General features: G+C 38.8%; 1 protein-coding gene across 1 annotated transcript in view; it reads right to left on the bottom strand.

Moving 5' to 3' along the window:
* The window catches only part of LOC131943082 (leucine-rich repeat-containing protein 7), a 44,817-nt gene that overhangs the window by 5,148 nt on the left and 20,824 nt on the right, over positions 1-18,845 (bottom strand). The window contains exons 4-17 of the mRNA XM_059303092.1: positions 16,982-17,060; positions 9,422-9,511; positions 7,769-7,889; positions 6,591-6,665; positions 6,249-6,393; positions 6,074-6,146; positions 5,744-5,873; positions 5,101-5,286; positions 4,705-4,804; positions 4,445-4,557; positions 4,001-4,165; positions 3,596-3,709; positions 3,142-3,250; positions 1,836-2,989 (exon numbers count right to left, since the gene is read on the bottom strand). Coding sequence (XP_059159075.1) covers positions 1,836-2,989; positions 3,142-3,250; positions 3,596-3,709; positions 4,001-4,165; positions 4,445-4,557; positions 4,705-4,804; positions 5,101-5,286; positions 5,744-5,873; positions 6,074-6,146; positions 6,249-6,393; positions 6,591-6,665; positions 7,769-7,889; positions 9,422-9,511; positions 16,982-17,060 — 2,654 coding nt within the window. The remainder of the gene's footprint in view (positions 1-1,835; positions 2,990-3,141; positions 3,251-3,595; positions 3,710-4,000; positions 4,166-4,444; positions 4,558-4,704; positions 4,805-5,100; positions 5,287-5,743; positions 5,874-6,073; positions 6,147-6,248; positions 6,394-6,590; positions 6,666-7,768; positions 7,890-9,421; positions 9,512-16,981; positions 17,061-18,845) is intronic.

Genomic DNA, 18,845 nt, shown 5'->3' with positions numbered 1-18,845 from the left:
GACAGCATTTAAATGTTTGACTAGACTGTGGATACAAAGACATGTTTGACTAGACTGTGGATACAAAGACATGTTTAACTAGATTGTGGATACAAAGACAGCATTTAAATGTTTGACTAGATTGTGGATACAAAGACAGCCTTTAAATGTTTGACTAGACTGTGGATACAAAGACAGCATTTAAATGTTTGACTAGACTGTGGATACAAAGACAGCATTTAAATGTTTGACTAGACTGTGGATACAAAGACAGCATTTAAATGTTTGACTAGACTGTGGATACAAAGTCAGCATTTAAATGTTTGACTAGACTGTGGATACAAAGACAGCATTTAAATGTTTGACTAGACTGTGGATACAAAGACAGCATTTAAATGTTTGACTAGACTGTGGATACAAAGAAGCATTTAAATGTTTGACTAGACTGTGGATACAAAGACAGCATTTAAATGTTTGACTAGACTGTGGATACAAAGACAGCATTTAAATGTTTGACTAGACTGTGGATACAAAGACAGCATTTAAATGTTTGACTAGACTGTGGATACAAAGACAGCATTTAAATGTTTGACTAGACTGTGGATACAAAGACAGCATTTAAATGTTTGACTAGACTGTGGATACAAAGACAGCATTTAAATGTTTGACTAGACTGTGGATACAAAGACAGCATTTAAATGTTTGACTAGACTGTGGATACAAAGACAGCATTTAAATGTTTGACTAGACTGTGGATACAAAGACAGCATTTAAATGTTTGACTAGACTGTGGATACAAAGACAGCATTTAAATGTTTGACTAGACTGTGGATACAAAGACAGCATTTAAATGTTTGACTAGACTGTGGATACAAAGACAGCATTTAAATGTTTGACTAGACTGTGGATACAAAGACAGCATTTAAATGTTTGACTAGACTGTGGATACAAAGACAGCATTTAAATGTTTGACTAGACTGTGGATACAAAGACAGCATTTAAATGTTTGACTAGACTGTGGATACAAAGACAGCATTTAAATGTTTGACTAGACTGTGGATACAAAGACAGCATTTAAATGTTTGACTAGACTGTGGATACAAAGACAGCATTTAAATGTTTGACTAGACTGTGGATACAAAGACAGCATTTAAATGTTTGACTAAACTGTGGATACAAAGACAGCATTTAAATGTTTGACTAGACTGTGGATACAAAGACAGCATTTAAATGTTTGACTAGACTGTGGATACAAAGACAGCATTTAAATGTTTGACTAGACTGTGGATACAAAGACATGTTTGACTAGACTGTGGATACAAAGACATGTTTGACTAGACTGTGGATACAAAGACAGCATTTAAATGTTTGACTAGATTGTGGATACAAAGACAGCATTTAAATGTTTGACTAGACTGTGGATACAAAGACAGCATTTAAATGTTTGACTAGACTGTGGATACAAAGACATGTTTGATTAGATTGTGGATACAAAGACAGCATTTAAATGTTTGACTAGACTGTGGATACAAAGACATGTTTGATTAGATTGTGGATACAAAGACAGCATTTAAATGTTTGACTAGACTGTGGATACAAAGACAGCATTTAAATGTTGGACTAGACTGTGGATAAAAAAAAAGCTGACTTAACTTTTAACAAAAATCATTTGAATTCCTGGTAACAGTATTAATTCATTAAAATCAATCTAAATTTCTAATTTAAAATATTTACATTAAAAAAAAAATTAGTATTTTATTCACCATGGTAAAAATGAAATCTCATTTCTTGCATCAATGAAGTGAATGACTTAATCAAGTAACTCTAAAAAAATAAGATCACAAAACAAAACATACCAGATTTTTTTGAGATCCGCCCCTCTCTTCCACAACTGTGTACAAGTTACTTCCCCTCCTATCCCTGGCGTTTTGATTGGCTACACCATTAGCGAGTTGAACTGGGGCCTGTGTAATCACTGGTGTGCTTTGGTCGATGAAATTGTCTTTGTGAAACACTGGTGGAGAGGGGGAGGCCTGGTGGAGGGAGAGATTGCTTCCCCCTGAATTGTTCAAGTTCGGTTTAGGGGCTACAGCAGGCGGGGGCCCTAACCCTGACTGGCCCTGCGAGGGCGGCCCAGGGCCCATCGGATTCTGAGAGGGCGGCCCAGGGCCCATTGGGTTTTGTAGCTGTGGACCGTTGCTTATCTGTATGGGATACTGTGAACCCAGGGGATTTGTTTGTTGTGGGGTGGCTGTGTAGTAATCCTCCCCAGCAAGTCTTTCATTGGTTCCTCTTATGTTGTCTGCTGGGTAATATTCGTTGCCCGGCAACCGTTTGTAGAACTCTTCATTAGAAGCGGAGCTGTGCGTGTCATTCAAAGCCATGGGGTTATTAGTCCTAGAGAAGTCACTGCCTGCCTGACCGCTCTCTTTTGGATTGCTGGATCTCCTGTACAGTCCATGATGTCCAGATCCACCTCCGTAGTTCCGAGGTTCTGACCGGGACGGGGAATGTGGACGGAAGTTTCTGGATGACTGAGGGGTGGCAGCTGGGGAACTGCTCTGCCCAGAGCCGTGGTGCTTCTGTTGAAAAGCTGCAGCAGCTGCGTTAGCAGTAGGGTACAAGCTGCCGGAGCCGTAGGCCTCCAAGTCACTGGCGTAACCAGCACCGTCTCTCCGCCTGCCGCTGTGGTTGCGGTGGTGATGGTGGTGATGCTGGTTCGGTAACGGTTGTGACCGTACTGATAAAATTTCAGAGTTGGCTCCTCTTGATTCCTCTCCATCTACTCTGAACCTGATTTCTCTGTCGCTGCGATAGCCAGTGTCTGAATCATATTCTCTCATTCTCCGTCCATGTCGTCTGCCCCTTTGGACAATGTGTTTGTAGTAGAGTTCATCATAAGTAGCTGAAGATGGAACCGCCTTTGCTGAAGAGTTCTCTTTAGTCTTTGGTGTAGTGAGGTCTGGAACTGAGCCAGATCTACGAGCCATGCTGTCATCACCAGATTTTCCTGTAAAAATAACAAATTTATAAAATTTAATTTTTCATACAAATATTTCAAGTGCAGTAAAAAAAAATAAGCCATTTATATAGTTTTAACTTCTATAAAATACTTAAATGCCCACAGAAAAAATTGGCCACATTATTGTTTAAAAATCTTACTCCTGCTGTCTCTACCCCTCTCTTCCTTCATAAAGTCTGTTGCATCTCCATCAAAGTTTGGCACTGACAGTCGATGTTGCATCCTTGCCTTATCTTTCATTAGTTTCTCCTTTAATGTAACAAAAAGTTGTTTTAAACTTATGAACAGAATAGATTTATATATTTTTAATAAAAGAACCCTTTAGGTCAACCTTTGTAAACACAAATACCTCTAAAAAAATATTTTAGCCAACCTATGTTGGACTGACTTTATCAAACCTTTACAATTATCATTAAAAGAATCATTTAGCTAACCAATGCTAAACTGACCAACTGACTTTATAAAACCAGTACAATTATCATTAAAAGAATCATTTAGCTATTGAAAGAATCATTTTGAACTGACTTTATCAAACCAGTACAAATATCTTTAAAAGAATCATTTAGCCAAGCAATGCTGAGCTGACCAACTGACCTTATCAAACCTGTACAAGCGGTGAGACTCCTGAAGTTTAGGGGACATGGGTTTTGTGATCCGAGCCTCTCTCACCCTCACATCTGAACTGTCTCTTGCATATCCAAAACCATTCTGTCACAATATAAAATACATGCATCAAAGTTCAAATAGCATTAATGGCTACAAAGAAAAACAAATTAACCACTAAAATCTTTTTCAGCTGGATTGATTTGAGACCCCCCCCATACAATTCCAAACAACTAATTACTTTTGTTAAAGACTTCACTGAGAGTTTTAAAAACATAAGAGGTCATGTGAATCCTGATAAAAATAGTACATCACTCAAATCAGAATTCAGATGATAAAAACACCCTTCACATATCAAAGGTTAAAAAAAATAATACAGCCCATGTAACCACTGACCTCATCTGTGGTTCCAGAAAGTCTATCACCATCCCCGTACCCGGCCGAACCATCGCGGGGACTTTCTCCAACGTTGATCATCTGTCTCATGGCCAAATTTCTGGCATGCCGCACTTTTTCTCTCATTTCTTTTGGGTATGGTGTTGGACATCGAACCAAGGTACCCTAAATAAAAAGTTAAAATTAAGAAACCGGCTTGGTGGTATTGAGATGTTTAGTCATACACAAATAGAAATTTTAGAAATAACTTTTGGTCATTCAAGAATTTCGCAAAGACAAAATATGTATGTGGCCTATAAAATGAGATAAAGAAAAATAATGTTACAATATTTGTCTGGTCATACATGAATCAGGTAAAGACAAGTATCTTAGAAATATTTTTCTGGCCATATTTTTTTTTTATGAATCAGATATAAATAAGTTATGTTGAAAACATTTTCTGACCTCGCCTTCCAGGTCATCAGCGAAATCAAAATGAATTTGTTGTCGTTTGAGCCTCTCCTCATCCCACATGGAGGCGTGAAAACTTTCGTTGTCTCCTGTTGGGTCTCTTTCATCTGGAAATATAGTAGGCACTGTCAGACTGAAGCAAAAACTTTCAGAGGCAACTTTAACATACTGTGTGTTGAATTGATCTTAGAATTTAGCTATGAGACCTCACATAGACAAGGAAAACTTCAAAGTGTGTGTTGAATTGATCTTACCATTTGGCTCTGAGGATCCCTGGGGCAGTAGATAGCAGGTGAGAATCTTTCTTCCAGTCCCTGGCTCGTTTTCAGATTGTAGAGGAATCAATGGACGCGTCTGTGATGGAAAATTAAGAAAACCTTTTGTAAGTTTATTAATTTGATCCTAATGCATAACTGTTTTTAATTACAGATTTACCATTGGTTGATAACCATACCTTTTTATGACTGACAATCAACATTTTAAATAAATGAACTGGAATCATTAAACTTATTCAAATAACAATTCTTGTCTGGTATTGCAACAACAAAATGGCTAGAATTATTCAAGTTGCTAACTAACTTTGTAGTGTGATTCTTAAAAGTGAACTATTTTTGTTATACAGCCGTGATTCCCTAACAGAAAAAACTGACCTGGTTTTCTGTGAGCCACAAGGCCTGAAGTTCCTTTAACTTGATGATGGAGAAGGGCAGGTAGCGGAGACAGTTGTCACTCAGGTTGAGCACACGTAACCGTGGGATACGGCCAATCTCGTCAGGGATGTAGGTCAGCTTGTTGCTGCGCACTGAGAGAACTGTGATGCCACTGCAGCTCCCCATCTGGTTGTGTAATACAATTTAGATGTCATTTAAAACAAGTTTCATGTCATTTAATAGAAGTTAGATGTCATATAATACAAGTTAGATATCATATAATACAAGTTAGATGTCATTTAATACAAGTTTCATGTCATTTAATACAAGTTAGATGTCATATAATACAAGTTACAAATAATAAAAGCTATTTGCTTATTTATTAAATAAGAGTAACAACAGTAAGCTTGGAGGCCTTTTTTCACATTGGCCGTTTTTATATGAATATCATACAATACTATTTAGATATCCTTCATATATTTATTTTATTTTTAAAAAAAGTTTATTTCTAAAGTTAAAAACAGTTGCTCCAAGGTAAGGTACAAACATTCTAAAATATTTAATTATTGCAAATTTTTAAAGGAATAAAATGTATATTTGGAAATTTTGATTCTATTGTGTGTATATATATATTAAACTTTACCTCAGCAGGTAAGAACTGAAGCAGATTTTCATCAGCGTAAAATGTTCGTAAGTTCCTCAATAGGCCAATGCTGGGTGGGAGGTCCTCCAGGTCATTGGCGCTCACATTTAGCTCTGACAGTGAGGAAAGTCTGGAACATATGGTAACATATTACTGTGCTTGTAGTTATTTTACAATTTTTTAAATTACCTTTTATAAAAAATACTAAGAAAAAGAATACTTTTTAATAGATGAGTTGTTTTTTAAATAAAGGATGTATTATTTTACTAAAGGAGCAAAAAATAAAATCAATTATTTATTATTGAAATAAAAAAAAAGCCTCAGACTTACCCTCCAAGTGTTTTAGGAAGCGACGTCAGCTGATTGTCATCAACTTTTAATGTCGTCAGGTGGCTCAAGTTACCTGGAAGATTTGTTTTTAAATTTTTAATTTTTAACTTAACTATAATGGAATTTTAAAGATACATTTTCTCAAGGGAGGATACTATACTATGCACCAACTTACCTATAGACTCTGGTAGACCCATGAGGTTGTTGGTAGTAAGGTGAAGGTCAGCCAAGCCCACACAGCCCTCAATCTCTCCAGGGAGATCCAGAAGCTGATTCTTGCTGGCATCAAGAAACATCAGTTGCTTCAGGTTCCCAATGGTCTGAGATGTAAACAACAACAAAAGCTTTTAAAAAAATTTCTTACCCTTGCATGAAAACAAACTGAATTTAACATATATATAGTTTATATATTTATTTTTAACACAGCTGAATCAGTATCAGACTATTATCTAATCATCTGTCAGCCTAAGGTGCCATTTATTTATTCGCAGATTCAACAGTTCAAAGGTCAACCTACATGTGTTATAGTTGTGATCTGGTTGTTATCACACCACAGCTCAGATAACTTTGTTAGACTCCCAATCACATCCGACTGAAAGAAAAAGTTAAGGTCTATTTTTAAAACATTTTTCTTTACTAGAAGCCAGTAACTTTGAAAAACACAACCAATATCAAATGGAAAAAAAAGATGTTTCACTAAATGTAAAAAATAATATGAATAAATGCAAATTCTTGCCAATGCATGTAAATATAAAATGATGTTTAAAAATGATATTGTACAAAATTGGTAATGAACTAAATGTTGGTCTATAGTATGTAGATAAGATGTGTAATGGTGTGGTTATGTCTGTGGTGTGAATATTTCTTAGGTGTGAGTGTGTCTATGGTGTGAATGTGTCTGGTGTGAATATTTCTTAGGTGTGAGTGTGTCTGGTGTCAATATTTCTTAGGTGTGAGTGTGTCTATGGTGTGAATGTGTCTGGTGTAAGTGTGTCTATGGTGTGAATGTGTCTGGTGTCAATATTTCTTAGGTGTGAGTGCGTCTGGTGTCAATATTTCTTAGGTGTGAGTGTGTCTATGGTGTGAATGTGTCTGGTGTAAGTGTGTCTATGGTGTGAATGTGTCTGGTGTCAATATTTCTTAGGTGTGAGTGTGTCTATGGTGTGAATGTGTCTGGTGTCAATATTTCTTAGGTGTGAGTGCGTCTGATGTCAATATTTCTTAGGTGTGAGTGTGTCTATGGTGTGAATGTGTCTGGTGTAAGTGTGTCTATGGTGTGAATGTGTCTGGTGTCAATATTTCTTAGGTGTGAGTGCATATGGTGTCAATATTTCTTAGGTGTGAGTGTGTCTATGGTGTGAATGTGTCTGGTGTAAGTGTGTCTATGGTGTGAATGTGTCTGGTGTCAATATTTCTTAGGTGTGAGTGTGTCTATGGTGTGAATGTGTCTGGTGTGAGTGTGTCTATGGTGTGAATGTGTCTGGTGTCAATATTTCTTAGGTGTGAGTGTGTCTATGGTGTGAATGTGTCTGGTGTGAGTGTGTCTATGGTGTGAATGTGTCTGGTGTGAGTGTGTCTATGGTGTGAATGTGTCTGGTGTGAATGTATCTATGGTGAATGTGTCTGGCATGATGTAAATGTGAAGTAAATCACTGCAATGTTTGGACTGGTCAGTATACAAGCAACAACACCCACCAGCTCAGTGAACTCATTGTTTCCAATGTCCAGCCTCTCCAATTCCACCAGACGTCCAAATGATTTAGGAAGTGTCTTCAGGTGATTTTCTCGCATCTCCAGAATTCTTAACTTGACCATTCTAAGCACAAATAACACAAGTCAAATTTTGTCTTTAAAATACAAATTTCTAAATATTACCACAAATTATTTCTTTATATTAATAGGCCTATATGTATAAGGGCTCACCCTTAACTGAGGCCTAACTCTCATACATAAGGAAGATTTCATATTTTAGTGACAATTTGCTGTTTCTGTGTGTGACTGGGTGTGTGTGTGGGGAGGGGGGGTGTCCAAGAATTGAGAAAAGACATGAATTATGTGTTGTTTGGATGAATTCTTTTTTGGGGAGGGTGTGGGCAGGGGAGGGGGGGGGGTGCCTGGCTTTGTGGGACAACTGGGACTGAGGGTAAAAATCAACCCCACTCTGCTTTGGTGGGATAGTTACAAATAAAATTAAAATCTAATGGAACAGACAATGTAATGTAAAGAGTAAAGAGTCAAACCTTTGTGTGGGAGTGGGGGTATTGTGTAAACAGTAAAGTCAAAACAGTTTCTTTGAAAAATATGTTCAAGCCTAAATGAAAGTTTAAAAATATATTTTCCCAAGGGAGGAATGGATGCTATGCACATGCTTTTGTGGATGTGGGGGTGTTCTACACACAAAAAAGTCAGATGACACCCCTTAAAGTGTGACCTAAAATCTCACCTGACCTAGTACACGTCCTCACCTTTCACATCCACATCCACTTATTTGGTGTGGATGTGGCCAGATTTTTTCAACTTATTTATCCTATCTTGGTGTGCATGTGGCCAGGATTTTTCAACTTATTTATCCTATCTTGGTGTGGATGTGGCCAGGATTTTTCAACTTATTTATCCTATCTTGGTGTGCATGTGGCCAGGATTTTTCAACTTATTTATCCTATCTTGGTGTGCATGTGGCCAGGATTTTTCAACTTATTTATCCTATCTTGGTGTGCATGTGGCCAGGATTTTTCAACTTATTTATCCTATCTTCGTGTGCATGTGGCCAGGATTTTTCAACTTATTTATCCTATCTTGGTGTGCATGTGGCCAGGATTTTTCAACTTATTTATCCTATCTTCGTGTGCATGTGGCCAGGATTTTTCAACTTATTTATCCTATCTTGGTGTGCATGTGACCAGATTTTTTCAACTTATTTATCCTATCTTGGTGTGCATGTGGCTAGTTGTTTTTTTTCAACTTATTTATCCTATCTTGGTGTGCATGTGGCAGGTTTTTTCAACTTATTTATCCTATCTTGGTGTGCATGTGACCAGATTTTTTCAACTTATTTATCCTATCTTGGTGTGCATGTGACCAGATTTTTTCAACTTATTTATCCTATCTTGGTGTGCATGTGACCAGATTTTTTCAACTTATTTATCCTATCTTGGTGTGCATGTGACCAGATTTTTTCAACTTATTTATCCTATCTTGGTGTGCATGTGGCCAGGATTTTTCAACTTATTTATCCTATCGTGGTGTGCATGTGGCAGGTTTTTTTTTTTTACTAATGTACCATTTAAATTAATTTTGAACTGAAAATGCTAACAAATCATTAGAGGCAGGTGATGTGGTGACACTGACCTGCCAAAGCTCCCAGGTAGGTAATCAAGGAAGGTGTCATTCAGGTTCAGGTGGGTTAAGTTGGCCAGTTGTGTAAAGCCCTCTGGGAGCCTGGGGGAATAAAGGGGAACAAATGTTACGTACATGATGATAGAAAAGTTACGTAAGTGTTACATTGAAAGTACAGAAGCAGAAGATGGAAAAGTTACACTGAAAACCATATTGTATTTTCACAATGATAGCAGTTAAAAACAAATCAATCGAAGTTAAAACAATATTCTCCATGCATGTCAATACCCATTCTCTATCTCAGTAACTAGACTGCTCTTGTGAACTAAACTATTGTTTTTTAATCAATTATTTCTTTCTTTTACCAAAGTAACCCCATAAGGCTATCTTAAGAGTCTTTCAAGTGATTTAGACAAGTGTAAGGCATGATTATATATAAACTTTGTGAAAAATGCCTTCACTAACTTCTTACAAAGACCCACTTCTATAGGATACTACACTGGGGGTGATATTTTTATTAATAAAATGTTGCATAAAAAACAAACAGTAAAACTTAAAGTGGAAATTTATTTATTTTAATCTCTTATATAGACCTAGTGATGGGAAGGAACTCTGTCAAACACATTTTTGATGGGAGAGAACTCTTTTAATTTGCTTGGAATTAATATAATCAAGAAACTAATTTTGTTTGACTAGCCAAGAACTCCTTCAACTGTGTATATGGTATAGGGTATTTGAAAAGCTTGAATAAATTTAAAAAACTGAATAATTAAATCAACCGAAAAAATAAACACTTTGAAAAATTCAATAAGTTAACACAATGAACTAATTAAAAACATTATCTGAAAATATGATATTGGTTAACCAGAACAACTACTGACAAGTTGGAAAAGGGTCACCTAAAAGATTTATTTTAAAACAGCGGATATTTTCAGGAACATGTAAAATTATCTGAGACCCCGCTTACTTGTTTCTTTAATGAATTTAATTTAATGTCCAAAACATTCGTAACTTGACCAGGGTGTCTAACGATGGACACGCCAAAAGTAGGATATAATTATAATATAAGATAACCGGTTACATAATTACACACAATATTTTTTTAAAGCCAATAAACATAACCAGACATTACAGAAAGAATTTAGATCTAGATTGTCTAGATGCTCCATCAAAAGATCGGGTAATTTCTCCAGGCCCATTTTCAAAACCGTCTCAGAAAAATAAAAATAATTGCCAAATTTTATGGAGCCTGACCAGCGCGCCCTACATAAATCTCATTGCACACCGATTAACAGTTTAACGTGTCTATTCGGGGGAAAGAGTAAAGTTGTAGATCTATACACAAGCAGCGAAAAACGTTTGAAAGAAGACATTCTCAAGAGGGTACAGGGCAGCGGTGTGCTAAAACCAGAAGTAGTAGAGTCGAGTCTATTTTTAGCTAGCGGGTCTCTTCCAGCGGACCCGAGGGAAACACGATCACGTGACACGGGCCATAAAGTTAATGTAGCGTGGAGAGTTATCTCCCTGTCCATCGGCACGCCGGCTACCGATAATGGGGGATCGGCGTTTACCTAGTGTACCTAGGGTTTTAGCACCTCTATTGTAGGACTAACACGTTCTCTACGTCCGCCATTATCTCTCGCTGACGTACTGGTCTGGTACACGGAGCAGGTCTAACGTTTGTCCGTATCGTTTTCATTTTAGACATCCTCGTGTAGTGGGTTCAGAAGAATTTGAGGGTTTACTTAAAAACATGGCTGGGACACTTTGGGGTTAGGAACTTATACGTCCGAAGGTTACGAGTCGTAGGTCTAACGAGGTGTGGGGCTTAGGTCCAATAATGTATGGGGCTTAGGTCCAATAAGGTATGGGGCTTAGGTCCAATAATGTATGGGGCTTAGGTCCAATAATGTATGGGGCTTAGGTCCAATAATGTATGGGGCTTAGGTCCAATAAGGTACGGGGCTTAGGTCCAATAAGGTATGGGGCTTAGGTCCAATAATGTATGGGGCTTAGGTCCAATAATGTATGGGGCTTAGGTCCAATAAGGTATGGGGCTTAGGTCCAATAAGGTATGGAGCTTAGGTCCAATAAGGTATGGGGCTTAGGTCCAATAAGGTATGGAGCTTAGGTCCAATAAGTTATAAGGCTTAGGTTCAATAAGGTATGGAGCTTAGGTCCAATAAGGTATGGGGCTTAGGTCCAATAAGGTATGGGGCTTAGGTCCAATAAGGTATGGGGCTTAGGTAAAATAAGGTATGGGGCTTAGGTAAAATAAGGTATGGAGCTTAGGTCCAATAAGGTATGGGGCTTAGGTCCAATAAGGTATGGGGCTTAGGTCCAATAAGGTATGGGGCTTAGGTCCAATAAGGTATGGGGCTTAGGTCCAATAAGGTATGGGGCTTAGGTCCAATAAGGTACGGGGCTTAGGTCCAATAAGGTATGGGGCTTAGGTCCAATAAGGTATGGGGCTTAGGTCCAATAAGGTATGGGGCTTAGGTCCAATAAGGTATGGGGCTTAGGTCCAATAAGGTATGGGGCTTAGGTCCAATAAGGTATGGGGCTTAGGTCCAATAAGGTATGGGGCGTAGGTCCAATAAGGTATGGGGCTTAGGTCCAATAAGATATGGGGCTTAGGTCCAATAAGGTATGGGGCTTAGGTCCAATAAGGTATGGGGCTTAGGTCCAATAAGGTATGGGGCTTAGGTCCAATAAGGTATGGGGCTTAGGTTCAATAAGGTATGGGGCTTAGGTCCAATAAGGTATGGGGCTTAGGTCCAATAAGGTATGGGGCTTAGGTCCAATAAGGTATGGGGCTTAGGTCCAATAAGGTATGGGGCTTAGGTCCAATAAGGTATGGGGCTTAGGTCCAATAAGGTATGGGGCTTAGGTCCAATAAGGTATGGAGCTTAGGTCCAATAATGTATGGGGCTTAGGTCCAATAATGTATGGGGCTTAGGTCCAATAAGGTATGGAGCTTAGGTCCAATAAGGTATGGGGCTTAGGTCCAATAAGGTATGGGGCTTAAGTCCAATAAGGTATGGGGCTTAAGTCCAATAAGGTATGGGGCTTAGGTCCAATAAGGTATGGGGCTTAGGTCCAATAAGGTATGGGGCTTAGGTCCAATAAGGTATGGGGCTTAGGTCCAATAAGGTATGGGGCTTAGGTTCAATAAGGTAAGGGGCTTAGGTCCAATAAGGTATGGGGCTTAGGTCCAATAAGGTATGGGGCTTAGGTTCAATAAGGTATGGGGCTTAGGTCCAATAAGGTATGGGGCTTAGGTCCAATAAGGTATTGGGCTTAGGTCCAATAAGGTATGGGGCTTAGGTTCAATAAGGTATGGGGCTTAGGTCCAATAAGGTATGGGGCATAAGTCTAATAAGGTATTGGGCTTAGGTCCAATTACGTAGGGGGCTTAGGCCTTCGGGTTCTCATTTAACGACTTCTAAGAACAGAGTAAACAGTCAATGGTTGCATCCCTTAGTTAATTTGAATTCTTACATGGGAAGTAACTCAATGTTTCAGGTCTTAGGTCAACAATGATATGGATTTGTTCCAGAAATGCTTGAGTTCCGGTAGTATAAAGGGAGTGAAAAAACTGATTCTTAACAAACTTTTCGTAATAATGTTACCCCTGACGCTTGGCAAAAATATCGCAACAAAATGTATTGGAAACAATATTCATTAAACAAACCGAATTTAAAAAAAAAAAAAAAAGCCAAAACTGATTCTGTACAGTCTATGGAACCACGAGTAAGTGCCTCAGGTCTGACTTGAGCACGCTTGGATGCTCCCATGAACCAGGTCCTCCCCCGGGCCCCCATTCACTCTCCCCACGACTTTCCCCACACAACGCCCTCATGTTGTCACAAGCATTTGATGCGCTGGCCCGTACCCCCGCAGGGGTCCTGCAACCAACCCCTTTACCAACTCATTGCGTGCTTCATTTATTTTACATTCATTGATTCCATTCAATCGTTTTCTTTCTCCTTTAGAAAGCGCAGCGGCGACTTTTCAGCGTCCACATTTTAATGTGCAATAATTTTAGTCGAGATTTTTAAAACGGCATTAAACATTCTTTGTATATGCGGGGTATAATGAGACGTCAGTTTTACGTGGGGTTTAATGAGACGCCAGTTTTACGTGGGGTATAGTGAGACGTCAGTTTTACGTGGGGTATACTGAGACGTCAGCATTACGTGGGGTATACTGAGACGTCAGCATTACGTGGGGTATGAGACGTCAATATTACGCGGGGTATATTGAGACGTCAGAATTGAGTGGAATATAATGAGACGTCACTATTGCGTAGGATATGAGACGTCAGAATTGAATGGGATATAATGAGACGTCACTATTACGTAGGGTGTATGAAATGTCATTAATTTATTAATTTGAGTTTAATTGATATTTTAAGAGCAAAATTGACAAATCCCGACACGCGGGGGTGGGGGGTGGGGGGGGGGGTGGGTAGGCGTGAAACAATGACATTAACTATAGAGGAAACAATGTTACATCAAGCTGTATAAATAACCGACTATAGATAAACAACGTTACTAATATTTGTGCAAAGTTTAGACCTATCAAAAGGGGGAAGGGAGGTGACACCAAAGTTCACCTCTAGGTGCCGCATTGGGTGACACCCGACCTAGCAACGCCACTGCTTGCACGACATTCACCCTACATTTCGCCCCCCCCTTTATAGGGAGCTAGATAGGTATATGGATTATGTGTATTATAAATATTAGAACGGGGTAATTGTCCGGGGGTAGGAAAATGATCGGGGGATGACCGGGGGAGGGGGTAATGTCCTTCAACCTAACCCTAATGCTAACACGAGTCCGTTTCGGATGACAATCCTGTGACACAGTGAGGTTCTCTAGCAAGTTGACCACTGCTCACCTCAAAGATTGCCCACCTGTGTAATACTGTTAAAATCTACCGTTATTAACCCCGCTCCACCCCCACCGTATTGTGATACTCGGGTTCTTTAACAAGCTGAACACTGCTCATCTAAAAGATTGCCCACTTGGGTAATACTGTTAATAATAATCATTTAAAAAGTTTAAAAAAACCCACGTTTTCTGATTGAACTAAAAAGTAGAAAATAAAAAGTTATATTACTATTGATTAGATAATACTATTGACTTTTATTAGGGAGCTTGTAGAGAGTCAACAGTATTAGAAACTGTAAGAAAATCACGGCGCCCCACGTTTTTGATCGCTTATAGTAGAGTGATCGCTTGCATTATTGTGATGTATAGCATTTATTTTCTACTTTTTAGTTCAATCAGAAAACGTGGGTTTTTAAAAACTTTTTAAATGATTATTATTTTCTACTTTTTAGTCTTTGTCTGTTTGTTTGCATTAAAATCTTGCTATCGATTTTATCTTTTCACTTTTTTTGGGTAAACGAAGACAACTCGTAAAAAGACAACTCGTAAAAAGACAACTCGTAAAAAGACAACTCGTAAAAAACACGTTGTGTGAATACGTTACTGACTAGAACACATAGATTTGAACCCGTGTCGAGTGGGATAGCAATCGTGTGCCCAACCACTCGACCATATCGTCTCCCCCATACTGGCCACCAGTTGTTACGGTTGTTTGTACACAAATTACAGTTACTGGGTTATGTCCCTTTTTCCCCACGTTTTTACTACAAAGAGCCGACCCGCGGCGTATCATACGCCGCTATTTAGTTGATTTATTTTCTACTTTTCAGTAATTCATAATTTGTGAATTCGACAGTACCAATGCTGCCACTGAAAATATTTGCTTTAAAACACTAACCCCCCTCCTTTCCCCTAACCCCGACCCTACACCCCCCCCCCCGTGAAAGCAGCCTCCTCTTAGTTACCTCCTGTAAGTTTAAAGTCGGTTCAAACTAAATTATCTGCCCCTAATAGCCGTCACTAAAACTGGCTGTACGGTTTGTAAACATTAACGTGACCACAGCTCAGCAGACCATGTGGGGGTGGGGTAGGGTGGTTAGTGATGTGATAGTGATAGAGAGAAAGAGAGGGGACTGTAAGGAGGCGCTTGCAGCTTGTTTTCTAATGGCTCGCAGAGGAGAATTATATATATAGATTATATAGCGGTCTAAAATGCTCAATAAAATGTTTCCATGGATCAATTTAGTAATAATAACAATTGAATATTCTAATGTCATCCAAAACAAAGCTTCCCTGAAAATTTCAGCGCGCTAGCTAACTGGGAAGTGCCAGAAATTTCGATCGCAAGATTTGATTGGAAAGACAAACAAACAGAGACGAAAGCAAGTTAAAGAAAACATGGGAAAAATCTACCGTTATTAACCCCGCCCGCCCCCACCCCCAGTGTATTGTGACACGTGACACATTCTTACAACACCACACCAAATACTCCGGCAGTGCGAACAACTAAAACGCGAGAAATCACGAGAAAATGTTTTGATCAATTGATAAAGTAAAGTCGTCTTCCCCCCCCCCCCCCCCAACTCAGGTGTAAATGTAACTTGACACGCCACAGTTTGCCGCCTACAGTGCGCATGGCAGAACGGAAGTTCTAAGGTTCCATTTTAGAAAGGTCGTTGAGCGATAAGCGTCACCCAACGACCCGTCATCCGCGCCCCCACCAAAAGTTCAGCTAAATTAAGCCTTCATTAGATCCTTTCTGCAATGTTCTAGTTTTTTCAATTCGCCGATATTTGGCCGAAATGTGAACATCTTCAGCGATCAATTTATTGACATTTTCGCACGTTGATACAACCCCGTGTAATCGAATAATGAAATGATTACAGTAATTTAACAGTTGCATTATAATTCCTAGACGTGTGTTCAATGCGTGTTGTGATGGGTCATGTTACGGTAAAGTTTAAAAAAAGAAACACTTAACAATAGTAATGCATTTTTTTTTAAACAAACAAAATAACAGTGTAATCGATTGAGCTTAACTATACGTGAAGGAATAGCCGACACAATAATAGGCTGTTTTTGCACTAAGGGTAGGATTGTGGGTAGGATTTGAACATCGTAATCCACGATTGGAAAAACTTCTAATGGTGAAGTGGTTGAACAAAGATCACCTTCAAGACTGGCTGAGGTACAAACGACATTAAAAGAACCGAATTTAATGGGATAAACTAGCTTTAAATGGGGCTTTTTTTTAAATTAAAAAAGGATGTTTCATGGAACTCTCCGCCGAGGAACGGAACAATCATACAGGGTTTATCAGTGGATATCAAACTTAAGAATACGCAGATATTCCGACAGGGGCTGGAAAATAGGGAACTAATAGTTTAATGCTTTAAAATTTTTCTATCTTGTTCGTTTTTAAACGTAATTTTTATGGGCCGATCTGTTCATTATTGAATCTATGCAAACATTAATCCCCAGGCTTGGTTTCATTCAGCAAAACTTTGAAAAATGCGTAGCCCACTTGTGTTATTAAATTATGTTTTTTTTTATAATGCGGTTTAAGGCTAGACAGGATTTTACCGAATCTCTGTAAGTGAACAACGACGATGTTGAGGATAATCTATATATATTCCCACAATTATTGTTAAAACAAAGTGTTTTTATTTTGACTTACTTTCCGAGTGGGTTGACACTAGCATCGATAGATCGAAGATATTTGCAGGCCTTGATGTTTTCTGGAACATCAATGATACCTGCGGAGGGAATAAATGAACGTAAACAATACATGAACATGTAGCCTGTATTTGTAAACAATACATGCACATGTAGGCCTTTAATTGTTAACAGTACATGTATATGTGTATACGTTAACAATCCAATATATAAATGTATATAGGTTAGCAATAGATACATATCTATATATAGTACCATAATATAACACAAAAAAAGTAATTGTTAAACAAAATTGTGTTGTGGCTTGTGTAAGAGACAGGAGAAGGGGGGAGGGGGAGGTCCTACAAATGTTATATTATCTGAGACGTTGGTCTGTGAATATATATATATATAGCTGTATGTGTTAGATGGGAAGACGTGGCCGGGCAGTAGAGCGCACGACTGCCAACCCGAATGTCTTGAATCTGTGGGAAGTTTCTGAGTCCACCTAGCTCTGATGGGTACCTGGCTCGTGTTAGGGAAAGTACAGGTATCGGATCATATAAAGGACCACATTATTTCAGATGCCGCGGTCACAGAAACAGGTGAACTCTACTTCATCTGCCACGTTGATATGCAGGTTCGAAAGGGCCAACTCTTACTATACTTTACACGAGGTACGGGGTGGGTAAAATTTTGAATATTTGGGATTTTTTTTCTCGTCAGGTGCTAAATCTCAAAAGGTGGGGTATGTAATGTTAAACCCCGCTCCACACAAAGAACACCTGATACTGTGGGCTATCATCTAATTACCCCAAGCAAATAGTTATCCTACGCCAGGACGCTAAATGTGGGTAACCAACCACACTATTTAGGATGGCGTGTGGGTAATCAACCACGCCATTCACGCTGAGAAACGTGATACGTTCCCTTATAACCAGCCTTAGTAAGAAAAACAAATTAGCCAGGAAATGATGTTTGTAAATTCCTCTAAGTAGATAATTAAAATATATTCGACGGATGGCTGGGTCCTACGTGTTCCTAGAGCCCAAGTGATTCAAGTCGCGTCTATTTATCTCAGCCACTGAAATAGTTGTGATAGCTCAACAAGGCTCAAGTGCATCTTCGTCTCGTACTTGTATAATAAAAATATTTTCAAGGCCCGTAACTCTAACCAAAGCTTCCCAGAGTTCCCTAGCAACAATAACAAACTTCATTACGCCTCCCTTAACAACAGCTATTTTTAAAATTAGATTCTAACCTTAAGGGATAAGAAATAAAATTCATGATATACGGCAGATGTAGTTTTTTTTAAAAAGACAACATTACTTTTTAACACGCACGGAAATTATTTGATTAAAATGCAGTAAGAAACTAATTATATATGCCTAATTATTTCACAGCATACACACGAAGCAAGTGAACGATTCCCGTGACGTCATTTCGGTCTTTTCTAAATAAGTTGATAAAGCCCCCGCCCCTCCCCTGAGAGCTATTACGTGTTACATCCCCTGATGTGTATTCACGCGTGAAACTCACCTAATTGCCAACTGGCTGGGACTTTTTTTTTTTGAGCCCCAAACACCGCCTCACGTGCGCACATACAAAAACTAATAATAAAACTCAGCGCGTGACTCGCACAATAGAATCGATCCGCTATTAAAAGCAATCGGTATTGGTAACCAAATACGGCACGATTACCTGTATGAACTTTTAAGTGGGGTTCAGAGAGAAATGTTTACTTCCATGTTTGTGCAGGTTGTGTGTACCGAACACAGACACACCCCGACACACCCCAGAATAACTGACTGACACCACAAACCTGACTCATTGTAACCGAGATATAACAGACACACTGTGACACACCATGACACATAACCTGACAA

This window comes from Physella acuta, unplaced genomic scaffold, assembly GCF_028476545.2.
Source record: "Physella acuta isolate Inbredline_101_S28 unplaced genomic scaffold, ASM2847654v3 ptg000441l, whole genome shotgun sequence".
In the NCBI taxonomy this organism is placed as follows: Eukaryota; Metazoa; Mollusca; class Gastropoda; family Physidae; genus Physella; species Physella acuta.
Note: the sequence above shows the minus strand (reverse complement) of the source record. Positions and strands in the feature narration are given on the sequence as shown.